Genomic DNA, 20,912 nt, shown 5'->3' with positions numbered 1-20,912 from the left:
ACCAATTTCTTAAAATTTATATAAAAAATGAAGCTCACTTTTCACAGGGATCTGCTGCCACCCTTGGCACGAGGCCTCTCCCAGAGGCAGCCCAAGGGGAGCTGGATGTTTTCACAGCTCAGAGTCACTCCCACTGCAGACAGGGAGGGAGGGCACCAGATGAGGAGGATGATGACATCGTTTCCTGCTCTGTTTCCTATGACTTTCCAGCAGGAGAATGTTGGAGCTGGGCAGAGCAACAGCTGAGCTCAGCTGGGCAGAGCTGAGCCCTGTGTGACAGCAGGGAGAGCCTGCCCTGAGCCTCCTCTGTCCTCAGGCTGCCTTTCTCCTCCCTGCACAGAGCCCTGCAGGGATTAACAGCCCATCCACACCTGGGAACTCACACAGCTCACACTTTAAACCTCCTGCCCCATGAAGGATGAGCTCCTGAGCAGCCAGACACCACTTTGGCTGGTTTGATGTCCAGATCTTTTTAATGTAGACACAAATTGAACTCCCTCAAAGTGTCACAGCAGCATCTGTTCCCACTCTCCTGATACAGGCCAAAAAAATATGTTAAAAGAACAGAGTGGGTTCTTTTAAAAGTCATAGATGGGTGACTGGACAGCTCAGTGCAAAAGAGTTTGCTCACAATTTCAAGAAGCAAAGAATCCCCAGCTTTGGGAGCCACACACAGATTATTCTGGGAGGATTCACTTATTGCCCAAAAGGAGCATTTTTTTGTTTTTTTCCATCCCATAAATCACCAGAGTAATTTATGTTCCTACTGCAATGCCCCTGGCTGCTGTTTGTGTGAATCAAGGGGAGGAAATGCAGAAGGAGCATGAGGGGCACGAGTGGATGGTCTCACAGCTGCCACATCTGGCAGCAGCAAAGCCCCAAGATCCTGCAGGAACAAAAAAGAGCTGCCTGTGCACGACAGATGAACCCCACAAACCTGGAGTGTTGTGGGGTGAGGTGTCCAGCTTAGACACACTGAAGAATGCAACGGGAACCAACCTCTAAGGCAAAAGTTTTCAGGCTCTTTCATCCTCTGGGATTTATTTCAAAGGTTTAGAGGGATTGGGGTGCTCAGCCCTGGAGAAATTCATGGGGAAATATGAGGGTAACTGTATTAACTGTATTAAACTGAGCATGACCTCCCTTTCCTGGTACAGATTTTCTGTGCCTTCAGCAAAGCCCTGAATCCACTGCTGTCAAAACCCTCCAGCCCATTGGTAAAATTCCATCAAAATATCAAATATCACAGTAATGGCAGCTCTGGAAGTACCTAAAACAGTGTCAGGATTTGGGCATATATTAAAATATTCTGCTAATTCACTGGAAGTTTGATAAAATAATGACCAAGAGAGAAGCATAAGACACTAGATCTAGAAGGGACAGCAGCAGAATTCCACTAACACAACCCCAAATGCAGAAAAATCTTGTTTCCAGAAATTTTCTGTTTCCACATCCATCCCAACACGAAGTACTGAAGCACTTGATGGCAATACAGAAAAGTTATAAATTGGGGAGGAGGGAAAAGGGGAGTTCTCACCTCCTCAGGTCTGCTCAGCACGTGTCCTTCAGGGCCTGTGATCCCCAGCTCCAGGATCCTTTGCTGCTCCTAAGAAAAAGAACAGGGATGAGATTTAAAGCAAATCAGGGAATTTTTCTTGCAGCACACACAGCTGTTGGAAAGGAGCATCTTGAGCATCTGTGCTGCCTAAAAAACCACACGGGGCTTTGCAGAAAGACCCTGCAAGAGATTTCTGTCCAACTCCCCTCGCTGAGAATAACCAGAGCTCACTAAACCTTGCTGATTTGTTCACAGGAGGTCGAGGAAACCTTTTATTTGGATTTGCTTCACACTGGGTTCACGGCCCCTTGACTTTCAGCACTCATTTGTGTCTATAAAATCATCTCGAAGATGTGGCAAAATGATAATTCATGAGGGAAAAAAAACATCATCCTGCAACTGGGCTCAAGGACTGGGGTGGGCTCAAGGACTGGGGTGGGCTCCTGCCCAGCCAGAGAACACAGAAATCCTCTGAGTGCCTGAGACAGAGTGTACAAAATGGGCTGGAGATAAGATGAAGTTGGACACATTATTAACATTTCTCCCTTGCTGCTGTTTGGAGGATGAACAGACCCCCAACATCAGCACCCCACGTACTGCATGGAGCTCCATCCCTCCCCACTCCCCCTCTCCTTATTCCCTGCACAACACTTTGCTGCACACACAGGGACAGTCACACCCAGCTCTTCATTTTTGAGGAGAGAGAGGCAGAGCTGCCCATGATCCACCCCAAAATGGGTGGAAAAGCTGCCACCAAAACCTGTTTTATCAGTGTCAGATCAATCCACTGCACAGCCCTGCTCACACCCTCCACACAGCCATGCCACGCTCCCAAAAAAAACACCCTGGGTGGCTTTAGGAGGCAGAATTCAGCCCCCTGGCAGCATTTGAAGGCAGTAACTCAGAGGACAAACAGCCCATACCTCAGCAATGATGTCACCGTTCTCAGCGTGCACTTGGGCCGTGGCGCCGATGTCGCGGATCACGCTCAGCACCTCGTAAATCTGGGGGGGACAGACAACTCCCATCAGCACAGGGACACACCTGCTGGCAAGGCCACAGCCCACACCCCCCCAGGAAACAGAATTTTGCATCAGGAAAAAGAAAAAGAGAAGCACCAATCAATATAAGATGTGGTTTGCTGGAGGGATGCAAACCATTTTCATGCCCGTCGCTGAATTTTCCCAATTCTACAGTTGGGTGCTACTGATGTGATAAAGGAGGATTGTCCAGTGGCAGTTTGGGGTATTGGGAGGAAGAAACAGCAACAGCTCAAGCCCCACAGCTGGATGATTTTAAAGGGCTTGCAGAGTTGTACCTGTTTGATGTCTCATTTACTGGTGCCTGGAATGAAAAACATCCCCGATATGTGAGTGCTGGGGGCAGGTTCCCCATGGAAATCAAGATCTGGAGGCAGGAGCAGAGTGATTTCCCACTCCAGGCACCAGCCTGAGAGGGCTCAGCTCCAGGAACCCCCAAGTGGCGCCATCAATGTCATCAAAATGTTTCCAGAGCCCTCAGAGATAACTCACACACAGCACTCCCAGGCATTCCTCTCCTCCCACCCCTTCACAAACATCCCCTGCCCCTCTGAGCAGCTCAATGTGCCCAAATTTGCCAACCAGAGCAGCAATCAGGAGGGCAATTAACTCCTTTCTAAGGTCCCAGAGATTTTACCACCTCTGGACCACCATCAGTTTTAGATGAATAATTAAAATTAGCCCAGAGATCTCCCTGTCCTGCCCTGTGCAGAGGCAAAAAGCAGCAATTCACAGAACTGTCACTGCTTCTACCCCAAAGGAATAAAACCTCTGAGCTCTCAAAATGAGAGTTTTCCCATTGCTTCCCTCAGCCAAGCCTCTCAGGGTTTGCCGTTGGTTGGGTTTTATTTTTAATTAAAAATATAATCTTCAAACCAGGGCTGTGGGTGCTGTGGCCAACCTTAGGTACTGTTACACAAAGACTGGAACCAGGAGAGAGTGTCAGATGTCAGGATATTGAATTTAATCACTTATTTGTGACCAAACTGAGCACAAAGCTTTCATTCCTACCTGGGAATCACTGAGCTGGAAGCGATCTTTGAAAGCCATGTACACCAAGAAGGAATTCACACCTGGGGGAAAGAGAGCACAACTGCAGGTAAAGCCATGGAATATAATATAATATAATATAATATAATATAATATAATATAATATAATATAATATATATTATAATATGATAATATAATAAATAAGGCACATAATATAATAAATCAGCCCCCAGCAAGAATTCCCAATGGATTCAGCACTGCAGGAGGTTGAGTAACTAAATAATAATAAAATCTCACACCAAAGCAGGGACTGCTGGGCTGATCCCCCTCACCCTCCAGGGAGAACAATGAGAAATCTGTGTCTGTGATGTGTCCAAACTGACCCTAAGCTGCCTTTCCCTCTCCAGCCTTTGGAGACTAAAAACTCCCACCCAGCACGCGTGGGAAGGTCCCATCAGGGCATAAAATGCTGAGGTTTGAACCTACAAACAGGATGGAAATTCCTCCAGCTGAGGATGAAACACTAAGGAATTAAAGAAGGGGGAAAACCTCTGAGGTGATTCTATTATTTTAGCAGCCAGAGCTGGGCTGGGCCTCCTGGGGCTCCTCTTTCCCTTGTTTACAGCACTTCAGTGGCTGCAGGTCTCACCAAGGGCTCTGATGAACCTCAAGGGTTCACTGGACACAGGAGGTGGGAAAATGGGAGATTCACCTCTGAAAAATCACTGCTGCAACACCAGTGTGCCCCAAACCTTGAGCCCTCTGTGCTCCCAACCGCCCAAATCTTCTCAAGGAGCCCAAACCAGCTTTATTGCGATATAAAAATAAAATACAGCACAAGAAACAGCCCTAAATAGGAGATCCCAAAAACCAAAGCATCCCTGAGCTTACCATGGTCTTTCACCAGAGCTTCCATCTCCTCCTGGACCCCTTTGTGCCACTCAGTGATGTCCACGTGCAGGGAGTAGTCACAGCAGGACTTGCTGTCTGCCCACTCTCGCCACTGGTCAAACGCCGTCAGCAAACTGGTGCCAGGCTCGGGAACCACATGGTCAACTGGGAATGACAGGAAAAAATTACTGGTGAAGGGCTGGGAAAAGCTTTCCTGGGACAGCAAGAACAGCTCTGCAGAGGCTGCTGCAAAATCAAGGCATCCTTTTTTGCCCTTAAATTATTTTTAAGTTGAAGATTTTTCGGTGGTTTCTAAAAACGCAGGTGGGGTAAGTCGGTTATGGAGCAGCAGCTGAAGGAAAATGAGTTGTTACAACAACCTGTTTGTTTGCTACAAGTCATCCCAAGCAGGAGCACCTTGCAGAGGACTGGAGGAAGCAGGACCAGCAGTTTGTGGCTCTCTCTGACACTGAGAAGGTCCTGCTGCCTCTGTCAGCTGCTTAGTTTCATCCTCACCCCAAATCCAGCAGCAGCAGCAGTTGGAGCCAGAGGCAGCTGCAGCTGCAGGAGAGTCTCAAAGGGTGACACAAGGGACCTGCATCTGAAGGTTCAGCGTTCCTGGTTCTTGTTTGAGCACATGGAGCCTCTGAGATCTTCAAAATCTCTGAGATCTTTTTCAAACAGTGAAATAAAAGGACAAACAGTGAAATAAAAGAAGCAAGTCGGCATCTCCAGCACTGAGCTGAGAGAGAAGGAAAAGCCTTGTGGGATTTCAGGGGGCAGGAGGAGAGGGCCTGGCTTGATTCTACATTAAAACACACAGAAAATTTATTTTAAAAAAAGGCTTCAATTATCAGCAGAGAAATCCCAGCAGTTTATTTTTAACTTTATGGTGAGGATCAGGGCTGCTCTAAGTCACAGCTGGGATGAGACAGAGTCTGTGGGTTCCCCTTGCCCTCAGGGCAGAACAAAGCTTTGCTTCACCCCCACACAGACACAGCAGCCAAAATTTACTGCTCTGCTCTGCCTAAAGCACCAAATTCCCACTGGGAGAGGCAGCTCAGCTCTCCTGAGCCAGCACAGACACCTCAGCTCCCTGAGCTGGGCACACACTGCACTGAGCCAGGAGCTCACCCAAAACCACCACCCTGCCAAGGGAGACACCTCAGAACATCTGTGCTTTCCCAAAAGGTTTCTCCTGTGGAAGCAAACCCCCTTTGCAAAGGGAGACAAGATTAGAATATCTGTGCTCTCCCAAAAGGTGTTTTTTCCCCTGAAAGCAAAACTCTGCCACCCTCTCCCCTTTGCAAAGGGAGACACCTCAGAATATTTGAGCTCTTCCGAAAGGTTTTTCTCCTAGAAGCAAAACCTCTTTGTAAAGGGAAAGAGACTATAATTTTTGTGCTTTCCCAAAAGGCTTTTTTTCCCCTGAAAGAAAACTGCTGACTCTCTCCCCTTTGCAAAGGGAGGTAAGATTAGAATATTTGTGCTTTTCCAAAAGGTTTTTCCTGTGGAAGCAAAACCCCTTTGTAAAGGGAAACCGGTTAGAATATTTTTACTTTTCCGAAAGTTTTTTCCCCTGGAAGCAAAACTCTGCTCATCCTCTCCCCTTTGCAAAGGGAGATGCCTGAGAATATCTGTGCTTTTCCGAAAGCATTTTTTCCCTCTGGAAGCAAAACTTTGCCTAGCCTCTCACCTTTGCAAAGGGAAACAAATTAGAATATTTGTACTTTTCCAAAAGGGTTTTTTTTTTCCCCTGAAAGCAAAACTTAGCCCACCCTCTCCCTTTTGCAAAGGGAAACAGGTTAGAATATTTGTATTTTTCCAAAAGGCTTTTCCCCTGGAAGCAAAATCCCTTTGCAAAGGGAGACAAGATTAGAATTTTTGTGCTTTTCCAAAAGGCTTTTTTTCCCCTGGAAGCAAAACCCCTTTGCAAAGGGAGACAGATTAGAATATCTGTGCTTTCCCAAAAGGCTTTTTTCCCCCTGGAAGCATCACAGCAAGGGAAGCACATCCTGAGAGCCTCAGCAGCTGCAGCTTTGATCACTCTGTGCTCCAGGAGTGGCTGGTGGTGTCTCTGTTCCCTCCCTGCCCATCACAGAACTCCAGGCTGTGAGTGAGAAGTTGGAAATGTGCCTCCTTGTCTGGCACCACATCAAGGATGTGCTTTTCACCACCGTTGGGAAAAGCAGCCCAAATATAACCAGGCAATAAAATGACCTGGTTTTCTTCAAAAAAATCATCCCATTTCTGTTCCATGATCTGCTCCTCCCCAGTGGTCAGAAACCTTCCCTTAACTTCCAGCCTGAGCTGTTTCCTGGCCAGGACAGAGCCCCTGTTCCTCTGCCAAAGTTAATCTTTAGCTTAAGTGGAATCAGCAATGAGGAGAAAAAGAACATTCCCTTTGCATTTCCAATGGGACATGGAGAAAAGCCCAGGTTTACACAAATGTCTAATTAAAAAAGTCAAAAAAAACCCCATTTAATCTCTAACACATCACAGGAATAAATCCACCTCAGAGTCCTCAGAGCCCAGCACTGAACCCCTGGGAATGGTTCTGGAGCCCTTGAAATGGTTCTGGAGTTCCTGGGATGGTTCTGGATCCTCTGGGAATGGTTTTGGAGTCCTGGGAGTAGTTCTGGAACCCCTGGAATGGTTCTGGAGCTCCTGGAATGGTTCTAGATCTCCTGGGAATGGTTCTGGAGCACCTGGAAATGGTTCTGGAGCCCCTGGAATGGTTCTGGAACCCCTGGGCGTGGTTCTGGAGCTCCTGGGAATGAAGGCAGTTCTACAAGGGGCAGAGGCAGCAGCAGTGGGTGCTGCACAAAAGGCAGAGAGAAGGTGGATGTGACCCCAAATCCTCATCTGGGGCAGTTCTGTAAGTGGCAGCCTCCTGACTCTTCCATCCCCTGTGCATTGGGAGGACACAAACACATTCCAGGATCATGGCCTGCACCCCTCCGTGCCAGGGTGGGGTTTTGGGGAGACCAAAAATGTAAAAACTGAGCCCAGATCCAGGACAGGAGAGGAGCCAAGGCTGACTCTTCACCTGCTCCTGAAAGGACTGAGCTCTGCAACTGCTTCTGCCTCTTGAGGTGGCCAGAACTGCCCACAGGCAGCTCAGAGAAGCCTCTCCCAGCCCTCAGGCACAGCTCAAGAGCTCTGAGTAGAACAAAAAGCTTTTTCTTTCAGTGTCCCTGTGCTCCAGAGCAGCAGAGGCAGCTGATGGAGGGATGGATGGATGGAGGATGGATGGATGGATGGATGGATGGATGGATGGATGGATGGATGAGGGATGGATGGAGGGATGGATGGACAGATGGAGGGATGGATGGATGGATGGATGGATGGATAGATGGATGGAGGGATGGATGGAGGGATGGATGGAGGGATGGATGGATGGAGGGATGGATGGAGGGATGGATGGATGGAGGGATGGATGGAGGGATGGATGGATGGAGGGATGGATGGATGGATGGATGACAGAGGATGGATAGAAGGAGGATGGATGGAGGCTCCATCCCAGCCAGTTCCCACAGCCCCAGGCTCCCAGGGTGACCCCTGGGGATGAGCTGGCCCAGGACACAAGCCCAGCAGCTCCCAGCAGAATTCCCAGGAGGTTTCCCATGGGAAAAGCAGAGCTGTCCTGAGCCCATAGCACTCCTTCTCTCCCTGGGACTCCACATTTCCCCTCCACACCTCAGGAAGCAGCAATGTGCAGTCCCTGGGGTGTCCCCAGGCCTGCAGGGCACACTGAGAACACAAACTGTTGTGACTCAGGGCTGTTGTCACCCCTTTATTTATTCCCTTGATCTGCTGTGCTCTCCCAGCCCAGATGTTTTCTTCCTGTCCTCAATTTTTTTTTCTTATTTTTTTTCTTTTTTTTATTTTCTGTGCAAATGAATTCAGCTGCTTGAGGTCTGAGGAGGAAGTTGCCAGCTCATTTTTAAACTCTGAGCTTGTTCCGAAAACAGACACAAAACAGAGAGAGGGAAAAAAAAAAAAAAGGAAAAGATAATTTAAGAATCACTTTGTCAACGCTGAAATCTTCAAAGGAGGAATTCAACAGCTTTGTGGGCCTTGTAGTGGCTCCCTCAATCTGAGTGAAATTCCGGCCTAATCCCAATGTTTCTCTTATATTTAACACACTCTCAGCAAGGCACGGGGCAAAGCCAAGCTCAGGGTTACACTGCTTTATCTGCCATGAGCAGGAAACATTCTGTAGATGATTTTTGAACCTTTTGAGCTGCAGAAACCCCAAATGCAGCAGCCCAGGGCTGAGGACGAGGCTGCTACACCAGCAAAAGAACTTATTTAAAAAAAAATTATAGAAACTACTTTATGCATTACAAATAATGTAATTTTTTCCTTGCTAAGCACTGACAGGATCCCAAAACACCTGGAGAGTTTTTCTCCCTCCCTGTGAGGGTTGTGAGGATTTGAGCACCTGTGGCCCCACAAGCTCCAAGCCTTAATTACCCAAGCTCTTAATGACCCTTCCCGTGGCTGCTTTGGCTCTCCTGTCATTACACAAGGTTTACAACAAGGTGTATCTGCTCCTCACTGCCAGATCCCAGGCAGGCCCAGCTCAGCAGCCTGGGCAGATTAAACAGGCTCAGGATTAAAGGCACACAAGGAGCTGAATGAGACAACAACACTGAGAGATCCATGAGGTTCTTCTGCACCAGGGCTGGCACCCAGCCACGCTGGGATATTCTCTGTTTCCTGGGCTGAAAATCAGAATATTCTGTATTTCCTGGGCTAAGTCCTGGAATCTTCTGTATTTCCTGGGCTACGTGCTGGAATATTCTGAATTTCATGGGTCAGACTCCTGGAATATTCTGTATTTCCAGGGCCAAATGCTGGAATATTCTCTATTTCAAAGGCCAAATGCTGGAATATTCTGTATTTCACAGGCCAAATGCTGGAATATTCTGTATTTCATGAGCTAAGTGCTGGAATATTCCATATTTCATGGGCCAAATGCTGGAATATTCTGTATTTCATGGGCCAAATGTTGGAATATTCTGTATTTCATAGGCTAAAATGTTGAAATATTCTGTATCTCACAGGCCAAATGCTGGAATATTCTGCATTTCACAGGCCAAATGCTGGAATATTCTGTATCTCATGGGCCAAATCCTGAAATATTCTCTATTTCGTGGCCCAAATGTTGGAATATTCTGTATTTCACAGGTCAAATGCCAGAATATTCTGTATTTCCTGGGCTAAAAATCAGAATATTTTGTATTTCATGGACTAAGTCCTGGAATATTCTGTATTTCATGGGCTAAATGCAGAATATTCTGTATTTCACAGGCCAAACACTGGATTATTCTGTATTTCCAGGGCCAAATAATAGAATATTCTGTATTTCCTGGGCTAAGTGCTGGAATATTCTGTATTTCATAGGTCAGACTCCTGGAATATTCTGTATTTGATGTGCCAAATGCTGGAATATTCTGTATTTCACAGGCCAAATGCTGGAATATTCTGTATTTCCTGGGCTAAGTGAGGGAATATTCTGTATCTCATGGCCCAAACTGGTGGGATGCTGGTGGGGAGATATTTGGGTGTGAAATGAAAAGGGGAAGGCAAAACTTTAGGGGAATGGATGGAACACTCCAAGGATGGGGAAAATAAAGCAGAATTGGTTTAATGTGAGCATGGAAATATCTACACAGGGTATCTAAAAAAGTCTAAAAAATTTAAAAAGGGCAGAAGTTCCAGCAGCACTTTCTAGAGCAGCAGCATCACCAATTATTGACATTCTTATCCTATATTAACACCAGACCTGCACTAAAATCAGATCCCAGCACAATCCCACACACACACACGAGTGATTTTGAAGTTCAGATCACTCTTATTGCTTTTTTTACACAATTCCCAGAACCAGAGGACCCCCTGAGCTGGGAGGGACCCACAGAGAGCAAACCCAGCCCCAGATCAAATCCCACCAACTGATCCCATAAAGGGCTGAACCACACTCAAGGCTGGCCTAAAAAACATCTCCTTGTCCTCATCCAGCTGCTCCCAGACTTTAAAACCACCGAAGGTGGTGCCAAACTCAGCTTTTAAATGGTGGCTTTAGGAAATGTTGCATCACATTTTGGTTCCCTTGTCCAAACTCGGGGGTTTTCTGCTCCTGGAGCAGAGTGGGACCTGCACCCTGAGCAAGAAGGGAGATGATGGGGTGGGGAATTATCCTGCTGGATGATGCTCTGAGACCAGAAATATCCCTCAGGAGCTCTTTCTGGCACTTGGAATCTCTCTCAAATAAAAAAAATAAATTAAAAAAAGCAGATGAAGAGTTATGCCTTTATATTTTTGACCCCTTGCTAAGCTCCAGAGCAATTATTGCTTGAGAAGGAAGAGCTGCAGGCCTTGCCTTGAAAACAAAACTCTGCTCTGGGGATGGATGTGCTCATGGGTGGGGATTAATGGCTTTTATGGCTTCCTGGCATTGTGGCATGTGTATTTTTTATTTTTTTTTCTTTTTTGCATCCTGCCTCAGTTGAGCAGGCCTTGGCTTGCAAACAACCCCTTCCTGCAGCTTCTATTTATAGCTCTTGCTTCCAGCTTTCCCCTGCAAAGGATTTTTTTTTTTTAACTGGTTTAATTAAGTGTCATCCAAAGCATGCATGAAATCCTTCTGGAGCTTCAGCTCGTGAATGCCACTACCAGGAAGGAGGAGAAAAACTGTTTGAAATGGACAATATAAACATGAATCAGGGTCAGATGTTACCAAAATTGTGTGTGTAATAAAACCCAAGTATTCAGGGCTCCAGTTGCTGTTACAAACTGCAGTTTTACACTTTATTTCCTGCTCCTACCTCTGTTTAAGAGGAGTTTATAAGGTGAAAATCCTGAACATTTCAGCTTGGACTGTGAGCAGGCAGATCTCTCCCCTGCCCAAAACTCTGAATAGCAGCTCCATCTCTATAAACACATCTGCCTGGTTAATGCCACTTAATCCCCACAGCAACTGTGTCTGCTGAAATCTGGAGAGTTTATTGAGCTGAGCATTCTGTCACCAGCCTTTTTATGGGGAGCTGTAATTAAACTCAGCCCTGGTAATTGCACAGGTCCCCCTTTAGAGGTCTGGAGTTGTCTGTGCCTGCAGGAATATTGTCCTGGCACTGCTGTGAGATGGGAATAATTCTGTCAAAGCAAGAGGAATAAAATCTCTGTGAGCTGAAAGTCAGGCCCTCCACTGACCCACAGGAGATTATCCCATAATCACAGACCTTATTTCATCAGCAGAGGCTTCAAATTCTCAGCTTGTATCACAATCCTTTCTACCTTTATGTATCATGACCCTTTTATGTGCCAAGGAATTGAGGTACCAAGAGCTGCCCCATCCAGTAACAAAGCTGTTTGCAGCAGCAAAAATTCTGATTTAAGTATTAAACCCCAATCCCCAGCCCATCCAGAGATCTCAGCCCTTCTCTGAGCTCAAAAATCCCAAATCAAGTGATCCACAGGAGCCTCACTCCTCCCTTTTTTTCCTGATTCCATCCCAATTCTTCCCCTAAGCTCAAAAATCCCAAATCAAGAAGAGCCAGAAGAACCTCACACTCCTTTTTTTCCTGATTCCATCCCAATTCTTACTCTGAGCTCAAAAATCCCAAATCAAGAAGATCCACAGGAGCCTCACTCCTCCTTTTTTTCCTGATTCTATTCCAGTTCTTCCTCTAAATCAGACTCTGGTTTGATCTGGGAAAAGGAAGGACAGTGACAAAATGACTTTAAAGGAAATTCCCTGTGCATCTGATGCACCCCAGCTGATGAGAAATCAAATGAAGGATTTTCTCCACATCCTGCCTGCAGCAACCAGATTTCAGCTCTGTGTGTTTTGTGGGGATTTATTCCCACAGTATTTTATTCTTGTTCCCTCATCCCCCCCAAGAAAAGACACCGGAATAAAGAGATTATTCTGAGGAGTTACAGCACAGCATTGATGGGGCTAATCCAAGTACCCAAGGGCTGTTGTCCTGCACAAACTCATGGTAAAGGCAGCCCAAAATGACATCACAGGCTGTTTTGTGTCAGCTCAGATGCAGAGAAATCAGCAAAGCTGGAGCAGGCTCAGAAGAATCAGACACATCCACTGATTACATTTTCAGACTGCAACGTTCCCTTATTCCCTCACTGATGTCATACAGAGATTTTCTCTCGTCCCTTTGGCTGATTACAGCCAAAATACAATGAACTATCTGAGGCTGGCTGGACACAAGACGTAAAGAATTCAAACAATAATTAAAATTAATAACCCTCCCCAACAGCTGGAATGGCAACATGTTAAGGTCAGATCAAAAAAACAAGAGGTTCCATCTCTTCCCAGTCCAGGTTGGCTGATTACAGCCAAAATACAATGAACTATCTGAAGCTGGCTGGACAGAGACATGAAGAATTCAAACAATAATTAAAATTAATAACCCTCCCCAGCAGCTGGAATGGAAGCCTGTTAAGGTCAGATTAAAAAAAAAAAAGCTCCATCTCTGCCCAGTCCAGGTTTATTTTGCATTTCTGGTACCTCAGGAGGTCACCACGGCAGAGAGGGAAGGGAACCAAGTTCAAAAGAGACATTTAAGTGGGTTCCAAGGTTTATTCTTTCTTTCAGGCATCACTCCCCATTGAAGGCCATGAAAAGAGCACACAGGACTTCAAAGGCTTCCACATGAGCTGCTCTGTGAACCTTGAGGGACTGGGATGGAGAAAAAAAAACCCAATTTGTGGCTTTCAAGGCAAGACAAAACACAAGAATTCCCAGCAGAGCCAAGGGGCAGGAGCTGATCAGGCCCAGGAGGAGAAAGGCTCAGTGCCCTGAGCCAGCTCTGCTCCTCTCAGCTCACTGGAGACGTGTCCTGCCCCTCAGGGCTTTTTCCACTGCCTGGGAAGCTGGAACAGTTCTGGATTTGCATCCTTATCACCAAGTTTTGGATTCCCACTTTCATTTCATTGTCTCAGGGGTGTTGGAGATAAAGAGGAACACAAGTGCAGGATGCCAGTCTGTACAGTGGAAATCTGGGGTGGTTCTCAGAGGCCTTTGTGGGTTTGGGATTAGAAAAGTTGGGATTTTCCCCCCTAAAAGAAAAAAACTAAATGTGAAGAGCTTTGATTCCATACAAGCACTTCTTATCAATAGAGAAATTGTCTTGTGAGAGAAATGGGGAAAAGAAAAACCCTGTATTTGTCCAAGAAACATCTCCCCTGGCTGGATGAGCACCAGACACTTCCTCTCCTGCTGGCTGTGACAAGGTGACATCATGTTCTCAGGAGGAAGTTGTCACCACCAAACCACCACCACCAAACCACCACCACTTCTGCTCCAGCACCAGGAATCCCCTTCAAACCACTGACAACTCTCACAAACTGCAGGCAGGAAACTGAGACCCAAATGCTCGTGGAGAAAACACGATGGGATGGGGCAGCAGGACCTGTTCACCACCAAAGGACAAGGATCAAGCAGCACTTCCACCCCCCAGAGCCAATTCCTGACCACACCTGCCCATCTCCTGCTCCTCTCTCCACTCTGTGCATGATGCTGCCAATTAGCTCCTGATCTTGCTGAAATCATTAACCTGTAGGAGGTCCTAACTAGATTATCCCCAGTTTAAACAGAGACACTCCTGTGGCTGGTTCCCCAGCTGCTCAACTTCCCCCTGCAGCCCTGAGCCAGCCCAGCCTGGCCTCACAACTCACCCAGAGCTGTGAAAAATCCAAAATTTGGCACCACCTTGAGCTGCCCACCCAAAAAAAGACACTCCCAGCCTGTGGCAAACTCCTACAACACAAAATCTAATTTTTGTTTGTTTTGTTTTTTTTTTCCATGAATAAGTCTTTAGGGGAAAGTGTTGCTTTCTACACTTCAGTTTAACTTCCTGTCTCAACCATGATATTAGAAGGAAATTCTGTTCCTATAATGGTGAGGAGGCCCTGGCACAGGGTGCCCAAAGAAGCTGGGGCTGGACAGGCCAGGCTGGACAGGGCTTGGAGCAACCTGGGACAGTGGGAACTGTCCCTGCCTGTGGGTCTGAGAGATTTTATCCTGCTGGCAGCTGCTGACCTTTTCCCAAGGAAAAATTCCTCCAGAAAGCTTCTCCTCAAAACAATCCTGGCAAACAACTCTCCTTTCCCAGAACAATCTTTCTCCAGGTGGTGTTTTGTTGTTTCTCTGGTTTAACCAATGGCATTAGAGAGGTGTCGTTCCTATTCCCCAACCATGGTCAGTCTGGATGGGAACACCTTATAAAAGGTGGTGAGAATTAGACAATAAAGCCTTTTTTCTGTGCTCTTTGCCTTCTGAAATATTTGGAGTCTCTCATCTTTCTTTTGTGTCCTACAACAGCTTCCCCCTGCCAGAGGTCAGGGCAGGATGGGATTTTGGGCAGGAATTCTCTGTGAGGGAGAGATAAATATTAATTGATAATGAGAAAGGCATCACAGACTCTCATCTTTCTTTCATGTCCTACAGCAACAACTATCTGTGCCCTGGATGGGATTTAAGGTTCCTTCTAACCCAAACCCAACCCCAATCCTGGGATTCCATGAAACAGCTGGAATTGCCCCTGGAGCTGGGCAGGATCCCCTTTTATTACAGAGTGTTTGCATTGCAGAAGGACTGACAGCTTCAGAGTCCTGACCTCTGCTCCTGTTTCCCTGCCCTAATCCTACTTCTTAGAACACCCAGCACATCTACATTTTTCTCAGCTGTGCTACAAAGACTTCCCAAAGTCATTCACAAGGGAAAAAAGACTCTCTGCCCATCAGCTGCAAAGTCCTTTGCAGCCCATCAGTAGCCAAACTCTTCTCTTGGGACACTGATACTAATCCTGAGAAATCTCATCTGGAATAAAGAAAAGCCTGCTGGGAAGGATCATTAACTGATTATCACCCGCTCTAGAATGAGATTTTTTTGAGGGAATATTGGACTATTTGAACAGAGAATCCTGTGGCTGCTGCACCAGCCCTGCCTGGCTTTTCAGGGAGTCTGGAATCTTGCCAGGCCCATGAAAAACCTCAATTTGGAGGCACAAACCATTCAGTGTGTTGTAGTTTGGGAGCTTTTCCCCCTTCCCTGCACCAGCTCAGAGCTGTGAATAATTTGGGAGGGTTCTCCAGGAGCTCCTTGCCCAGCTCCTGCTGCCAGGGAATTTCATTCATATGTAAAACACCACCGTGAGTCCCCCAGATTCCAAAAATATCCAAACTGCTGCTGCTGCTGGGGACAAAACACACCCAGACAAGTGGCTGAAAGGGAAACTTCCAAAAGCTTCAGAGCCCTTTTTGGTGGGCTCTGAAAACCAACCAACCAAAAGCATTTCACTGTTAATATTTGCATGTGAAACCTCCCAAGTTCCTTTTTACTTAAAACAGGAAGGCAAAAGCACTTTCCTCTGGATGTGCAGATGCCAAAGTGGGAGGGACAGGGATTATCTGCTTGTTTCCAGTGCTGCCCACATCAGCTTCTCAGGTAAAAAAATAATCCCTCATAAAAAAAATAATCTCTCATGAAAAAATAATTCTCTTCATTAAAATAATCACTTTTTTTACTGATGATAAGAGGCTCTAAGTGAGCTTAATTAATTTGATTTAAAATTAGCAATAAAGCCACCTCCCATTAACAGCAACCAGCATGGAGAAATGGAATGACATTCCCATTGTCACACAGGGGGTCCCAATAACCAACTGCAAGGGGAGAAAAAGGTTTTCCCAAAGCCATAAAACTCCTAAATGTCCATCCCTGCATTCCTGACAAACCCCCAGGGCCTCCATGGGAGTGAGGGCTGGGAAAAGCTGCAGGCACAGCCCCAAGCTGCTCACACAACTGGCAGCTCCTGAGTGGGATTAAAGTGTGCCAGACAGGAGGAGCTCATTTGTATTCCTCAAACATCTCTCCCTCTCACCAGAAAGATTAAAAAAAAAAAAAAAAAAAATCCCAGTTTCTAAGAAACAGATGGGATCTATGAACTCTGAAGGCACAAGGGCTGAAGGAAAGAGGGGGGAAAAGGCATCAAATCCCACTCCAAACCCATCCCCAGTGGGGAATGCTGCAGTTGGTCACAGCCTTTGCTGCTTTCAGCTCCTCTCCCCTCCCTGCCCTGGCACAGGAGCTCAATTCCAACTGCAGGGCTGAAAGGTCCTGCCTGAGCTGGGCAGCCTCTGCTGAGTCAGGCTCACAGGACAGCAAAAGGGCTTGGACACTGGTGGGGAGGCAAAAAATCCCAGAAAAACGGGCCAAGAAAAGAGGCACCACTTCCTGCTGCTTATTTGAAGACCTTGTCAAGACTTGAAGGTGATTAAGATTTATCCAGTCAGGTTTGACACACATGCCCTGAAAACCCATCACAGGCAGACAATGTTCTTATATGAAGCGAGGTGGATAATTTCATTTTAGTTTTTAAGATTTTTATTTATATCTAGCCAGGTTTAACACATGTGCTCTGAAAACCCATCACAGGCAGCTGGCAATGTTACATGAAGCAAGGTGAATAATTTCATTTTAGTTTTTAATTTTTTTTTTTTATTTTTACCTAGCTAGGTTTAACACACGTGCCCTGAAAACCCATCACAGGCAGATAATGATGTTATATGAAGTGAGGTGAATAATTTCATTTTAAGTTTGGGGATTTTTATCTTTATCCAGCCAGATTTAACACACATGCTCTGAAAATCCATCACAGGGAGCAAGTGTTGTTATATGAAGTGACGTGGATAATTTCATTTTAGTTTTTAGGATTTTTATTTTTATCTTTGTCTAGCCAGGTTTAACACATGTCCCCCTAAAACCCACCACAGGCAGCTGGCAATGTTACATGAAGCAAGGTGGATAATTTCATTTTTGTTTTAAGATTTTTATCCAGCCAGGTTAAACACACATGCCCTGAAAAGCCATCACAGGCAGCAAATGTTATATGAAGCAAGATGGGTAATTTCATTTTAGTTTTTAAGATTTTTTTTTTTTGTCCATCCAACAGCAGAGCTGGAGGAGCAAACTTTTACATCTGCCCCCATGAAAATATCATGTACATTTTGCATTGATGTAAGAGGCTGGGTGAGACTCAGAACATCAGACAGATCCACTGGCTCTGCACTTCTGTGTCATCTCTAAGGCCTGGAACTCGGGGGTGAGAGCACTGGGCACAGAAAACAAGAATCTGGGGATTTTTGGGACTTTTCAGAAGTAGTATGTAGCCATAGGACAAGGGGGGGGTGGCCTTAAGCTGGAGGAGGACAGGTTAAATGAGGAATTAGGAAGAAATTCTTTATAATAAAAAGGTGGTGAGGCCCTGGATCAGCTTCCCCATCCCTGGAAGTGTTTAAGGCCAGGCTGGACAGGGCTGGGAACAACCTGGGACAGTGAAAGGTGCCCTGCCCATGGCAGGGAATGGAACAAGATGATCTTTAAGGTCTCTTCCAACCCAAAAAGAAAAGCACTTTAAAGCAGCTCTTCAAACAAAAGAACTCTTCCCCCTCAGTGGGGAAGCAGCACTGCTGATCCCCAGCACCAAAAGGAATACAAGGCATTAAGAGCTATTCCATCAAAAGACAACAGGGGTTAATTTCTCCTGAAATAAATCCCCTCTTTAGATGCACAGAGGAATCTGGGTCAGTCACATCTGCACTGTCAGAGCTGCTGCCACTCCTGCACTGTGGGCTCAGACCTGAACCAGCTCCAGCATTTGTGGGATGGTCTCCATCCCCTCCTGCTGCACAGGGAGGGGCTGCAGCACCACGGGACAGAACAGAGAAAGGGACACCTCACCTGCCCCTGAAAATAATCACTGAGGCCAAAAGGGAGGGATGGGAGAGGAGGGAGAGATGGGAGAGGGATGGGAGAAGGGATGGGAGAAGGGATGGGAGAAGGGATTGGGAGAGGAGGCAGAAGAGGCAGAGGGATGGCACAGGGATGGCTGAGGAAGCAGAGGGATGGTTCAAGAGGCAGAAGGATGACACAGGGACGACTGAGGAGGCAGAAAGATGACACAGGGATGACTGAGGAGGCAGAAAGATGGTTCAGGAGGCAGAAGGATGGTTCAGGAGGCACAGGGATGGCAGAGGAGGCAGAGGGATGGTTCAGGAGGAAGAAGGATGGCTCAGGAGGCAGAGGGATGGCACAGGCATGGCTGAGGAGGAAGAAGGATGGTTCAAGAGGCAGAGGAGGCAGAGGGATGGCAGAGGAGCAGAGGGATGATTCAGGAGGCAGAAGGATGGCTCAGGAGGCAAGGGGATGGCTGAAGAACAAGGGGCAGGACCCCCAGCAGCTCTGGGGAAGGAAAATATGGGAAAGGGAAAGATGTCCTGACTGATTGACTCAAAACCAAAACCAGGCTGCCCTGCAGAGGCTCCACAGGACTCCAGCCCAACACCAGGCCCAGTGATTTCACCTTGCAGCACTGAGAGGGGATGATGGCTCGGCTGAGTATGTGACAGGCAGCACCAAACACCTCCCCACACCACCTTCAACACCTCCTGCACCACCCCAGGCACAGCCACAGCTCCTGAGCCCCTGTGTGCCCCTCACAGGAGCCTGTTCTCCCAGCACAAACCCCAAAGGGTCAAAAAAACCCACCCAGCACACAGAGAAACACACACAACACCTCTGAGCTCTGCACAGAGTTCCCTCCTGTGCTCTCTGCCAGGGGACATCAAGGGTTTGGCAGATTCCCCCCAGGACAATGAGGATCCCATTGCTGGAGGCTGGAGCAGAGCAAAGCCCAGCACAGAGGCTGCACAACCCCCTACAGGCTCAGCCTAATGGACTTAGAGGGGTTTAAAGGCTCGGGGAGAGGAGCTCACCCCAGGGAATGCCCAGCTCTGCTCCCAGACACACTTTCTCAGCGAGGGTTTTAACCCTGCCCTGAATGAAAGGTACAAAAACAGCAGCAGCAGGAAGCTGGGAGCAGGTGAAGTGAAGAGATTTAGGGTGAATCAGGGCCAAGGTTGGTTTTAGGGGGTGGAAAAAGGATCAAGGCTGGTTTTTGGGGGGTGGAAAAAGGATTAAGGCTGGTTTTTTGGGGGGTGGAAAAAGGACCAAAGCTGGTTTTGGCAGGATGGAAAAAGGATCAAGGTTGGTTTTGGAGGTGTAAAAAGGATCAAGGCTGGTTTTGGAGGTGGAAAAAGGACCAAGGTTGGGTTTTGGGGGAGTGGAAAAAGGACCAAGACTGGTTTTGGGGGGTGGAAAAAGGACCAAGACTGGTTTTGGGGGGTGGAAAAAGGACCAAGACTGGTTTTGGGGGGTGGAAAAAGGACCAAGGGGAGCTGGAGAGAGGAGAGACAGGGCAGGAGGGACAGGGCAGGAGGGACTCTGCACCACTGTGTGGCAATGCCATTACTCCAGTCACAGACAGGAAGGATTCCCACTCACAGAAACCCCCAACAATGTCTGGACATTTTCACTGCCTTTCTAGAGAATGAACCATTTCTCTGGGGCAGCAGAACTGCTGCCAGGAAGAGAAAGGAGCTGCAGGGCCAGGGCAGTCTGCAGGGCTGGCCCCAGTGCACAGTTCCCCTTTCATCTCTGGGTGCAAAGAGAAACACAACTGTGGCTGGTGCCTGTGGAACAATGCAGGGCTGTGTACACACAGCCAGGCCCTGGGCAGACACTGCAGCTCTGTGGTCTCTGCTCTTGGATGCAAAACACTTGGTTTTGTAATTCCAGCTCGGCCACAAGTCCCTGCCTGACCACTGCTGTCACCTCCTTCTGTCTCTGCTTCCCTCCTCCTCCTCCTCCTCTCACCATTTAGAGTCCAGACCAGCACAGGGCTAACCCTGATAATGGACAATAAATGCACCCAGCCAGGTAGAATAGGATCTAATCTGGTGGGTTTAAATATCACCCCACACCCTCTCGCCGTGTCTAAACCCCACTTTAAGCTGAGACTATCACAGAGTCTGATCTCCACTCTCTGTCACACTCAGATCAAAACCCAAGAGGTGAGGGATCATTCCTGACTGGAAATCTCCTTCCAGCAAGGTGGTGATCCTCAGGATGACCTGGGAGCCCTGCTGTCACCTCCCTGACTGCTGCTGGGCACCTCAAACCCTGCCCAAAGCCCTGCCAGGCTGCCCAGGGAGCTCTTTAATTGCAGGCTCAGGAATTAGGGAGCTCACAGGAGGCTCCCCTTCATCTCCTGAACTCCCCAAGACACACAGGCTGCCCTCCCCAGCCTTCCCTCCCCGTGTCATCAGCACAAACTGCTGCTCCAGTTCAAAAGGCTGCTGCCTTCCAAGCCACCAGGCCAGGAAAAGCTGTAATTTCTCTCGCTGTAATTTCTCCCCGTGATTATAACTGTGGTTGAATGATTCAAGAGAGAGGCAATGTCAGCAAGAGATTTCACCCAAGGCCAGCAGATAGAGGAGAGGCAGAGTTTGGGAGGAGGGGCTCAGATGTGTGTGGGAGCTTGGCCTGGCTGGATGGAGCTCTCAC

The 20,912-nt window shown here is 47.4% G+C and overlaps 1 protein-coding gene across 2 annotated transcripts in view; it reads right to left on the bottom strand.

Annotated features, from left to right (window-relative positions):
- Positions 1-20,912, bottom strand: part of DPYSL2 (dihydropyrimidinase like 2) — a 61,418-nt gene that overhangs the window by 18,353 nt on the left and 22,153 nt on the right. For both annotated transcript variants that reach the window (XM_083880475.1, XM_083880476.1), the window contains 4 exons: positions 4,481-4,645; positions 3,610-3,671; positions 2,482-2,562; positions 1,538-1,606 (listed from right to left, as the gene is read on the bottom strand). In XM_083880475.1, the coding sequence (XP_083736601.1) occupies positions 1,538-1,606; positions 2,482-2,562; positions 3,610-3,671; positions 4,481-4,645 (377 nt within the window). The remainder of the gene's footprint in view (positions 1-1,537; positions 1,607-2,481; positions 2,563-3,609; positions 3,672-4,480; positions 4,646-20,912) is intronic.

The sequence above is a fragment of the Zosterops lateralis genome (assembly GCF_965231275.1).
Source record: "Zosterops lateralis genome assembly, chromosome: 30".
NCBI classification, from domain to species: Eukaryota; Metazoa; Chordata; class Aves; order Passeriformes; family Zosteropidae; genus Zosterops; species Zosterops lateralis.
This window is presented reverse-complemented; position numbering and strand designations above follow the sequence as displayed.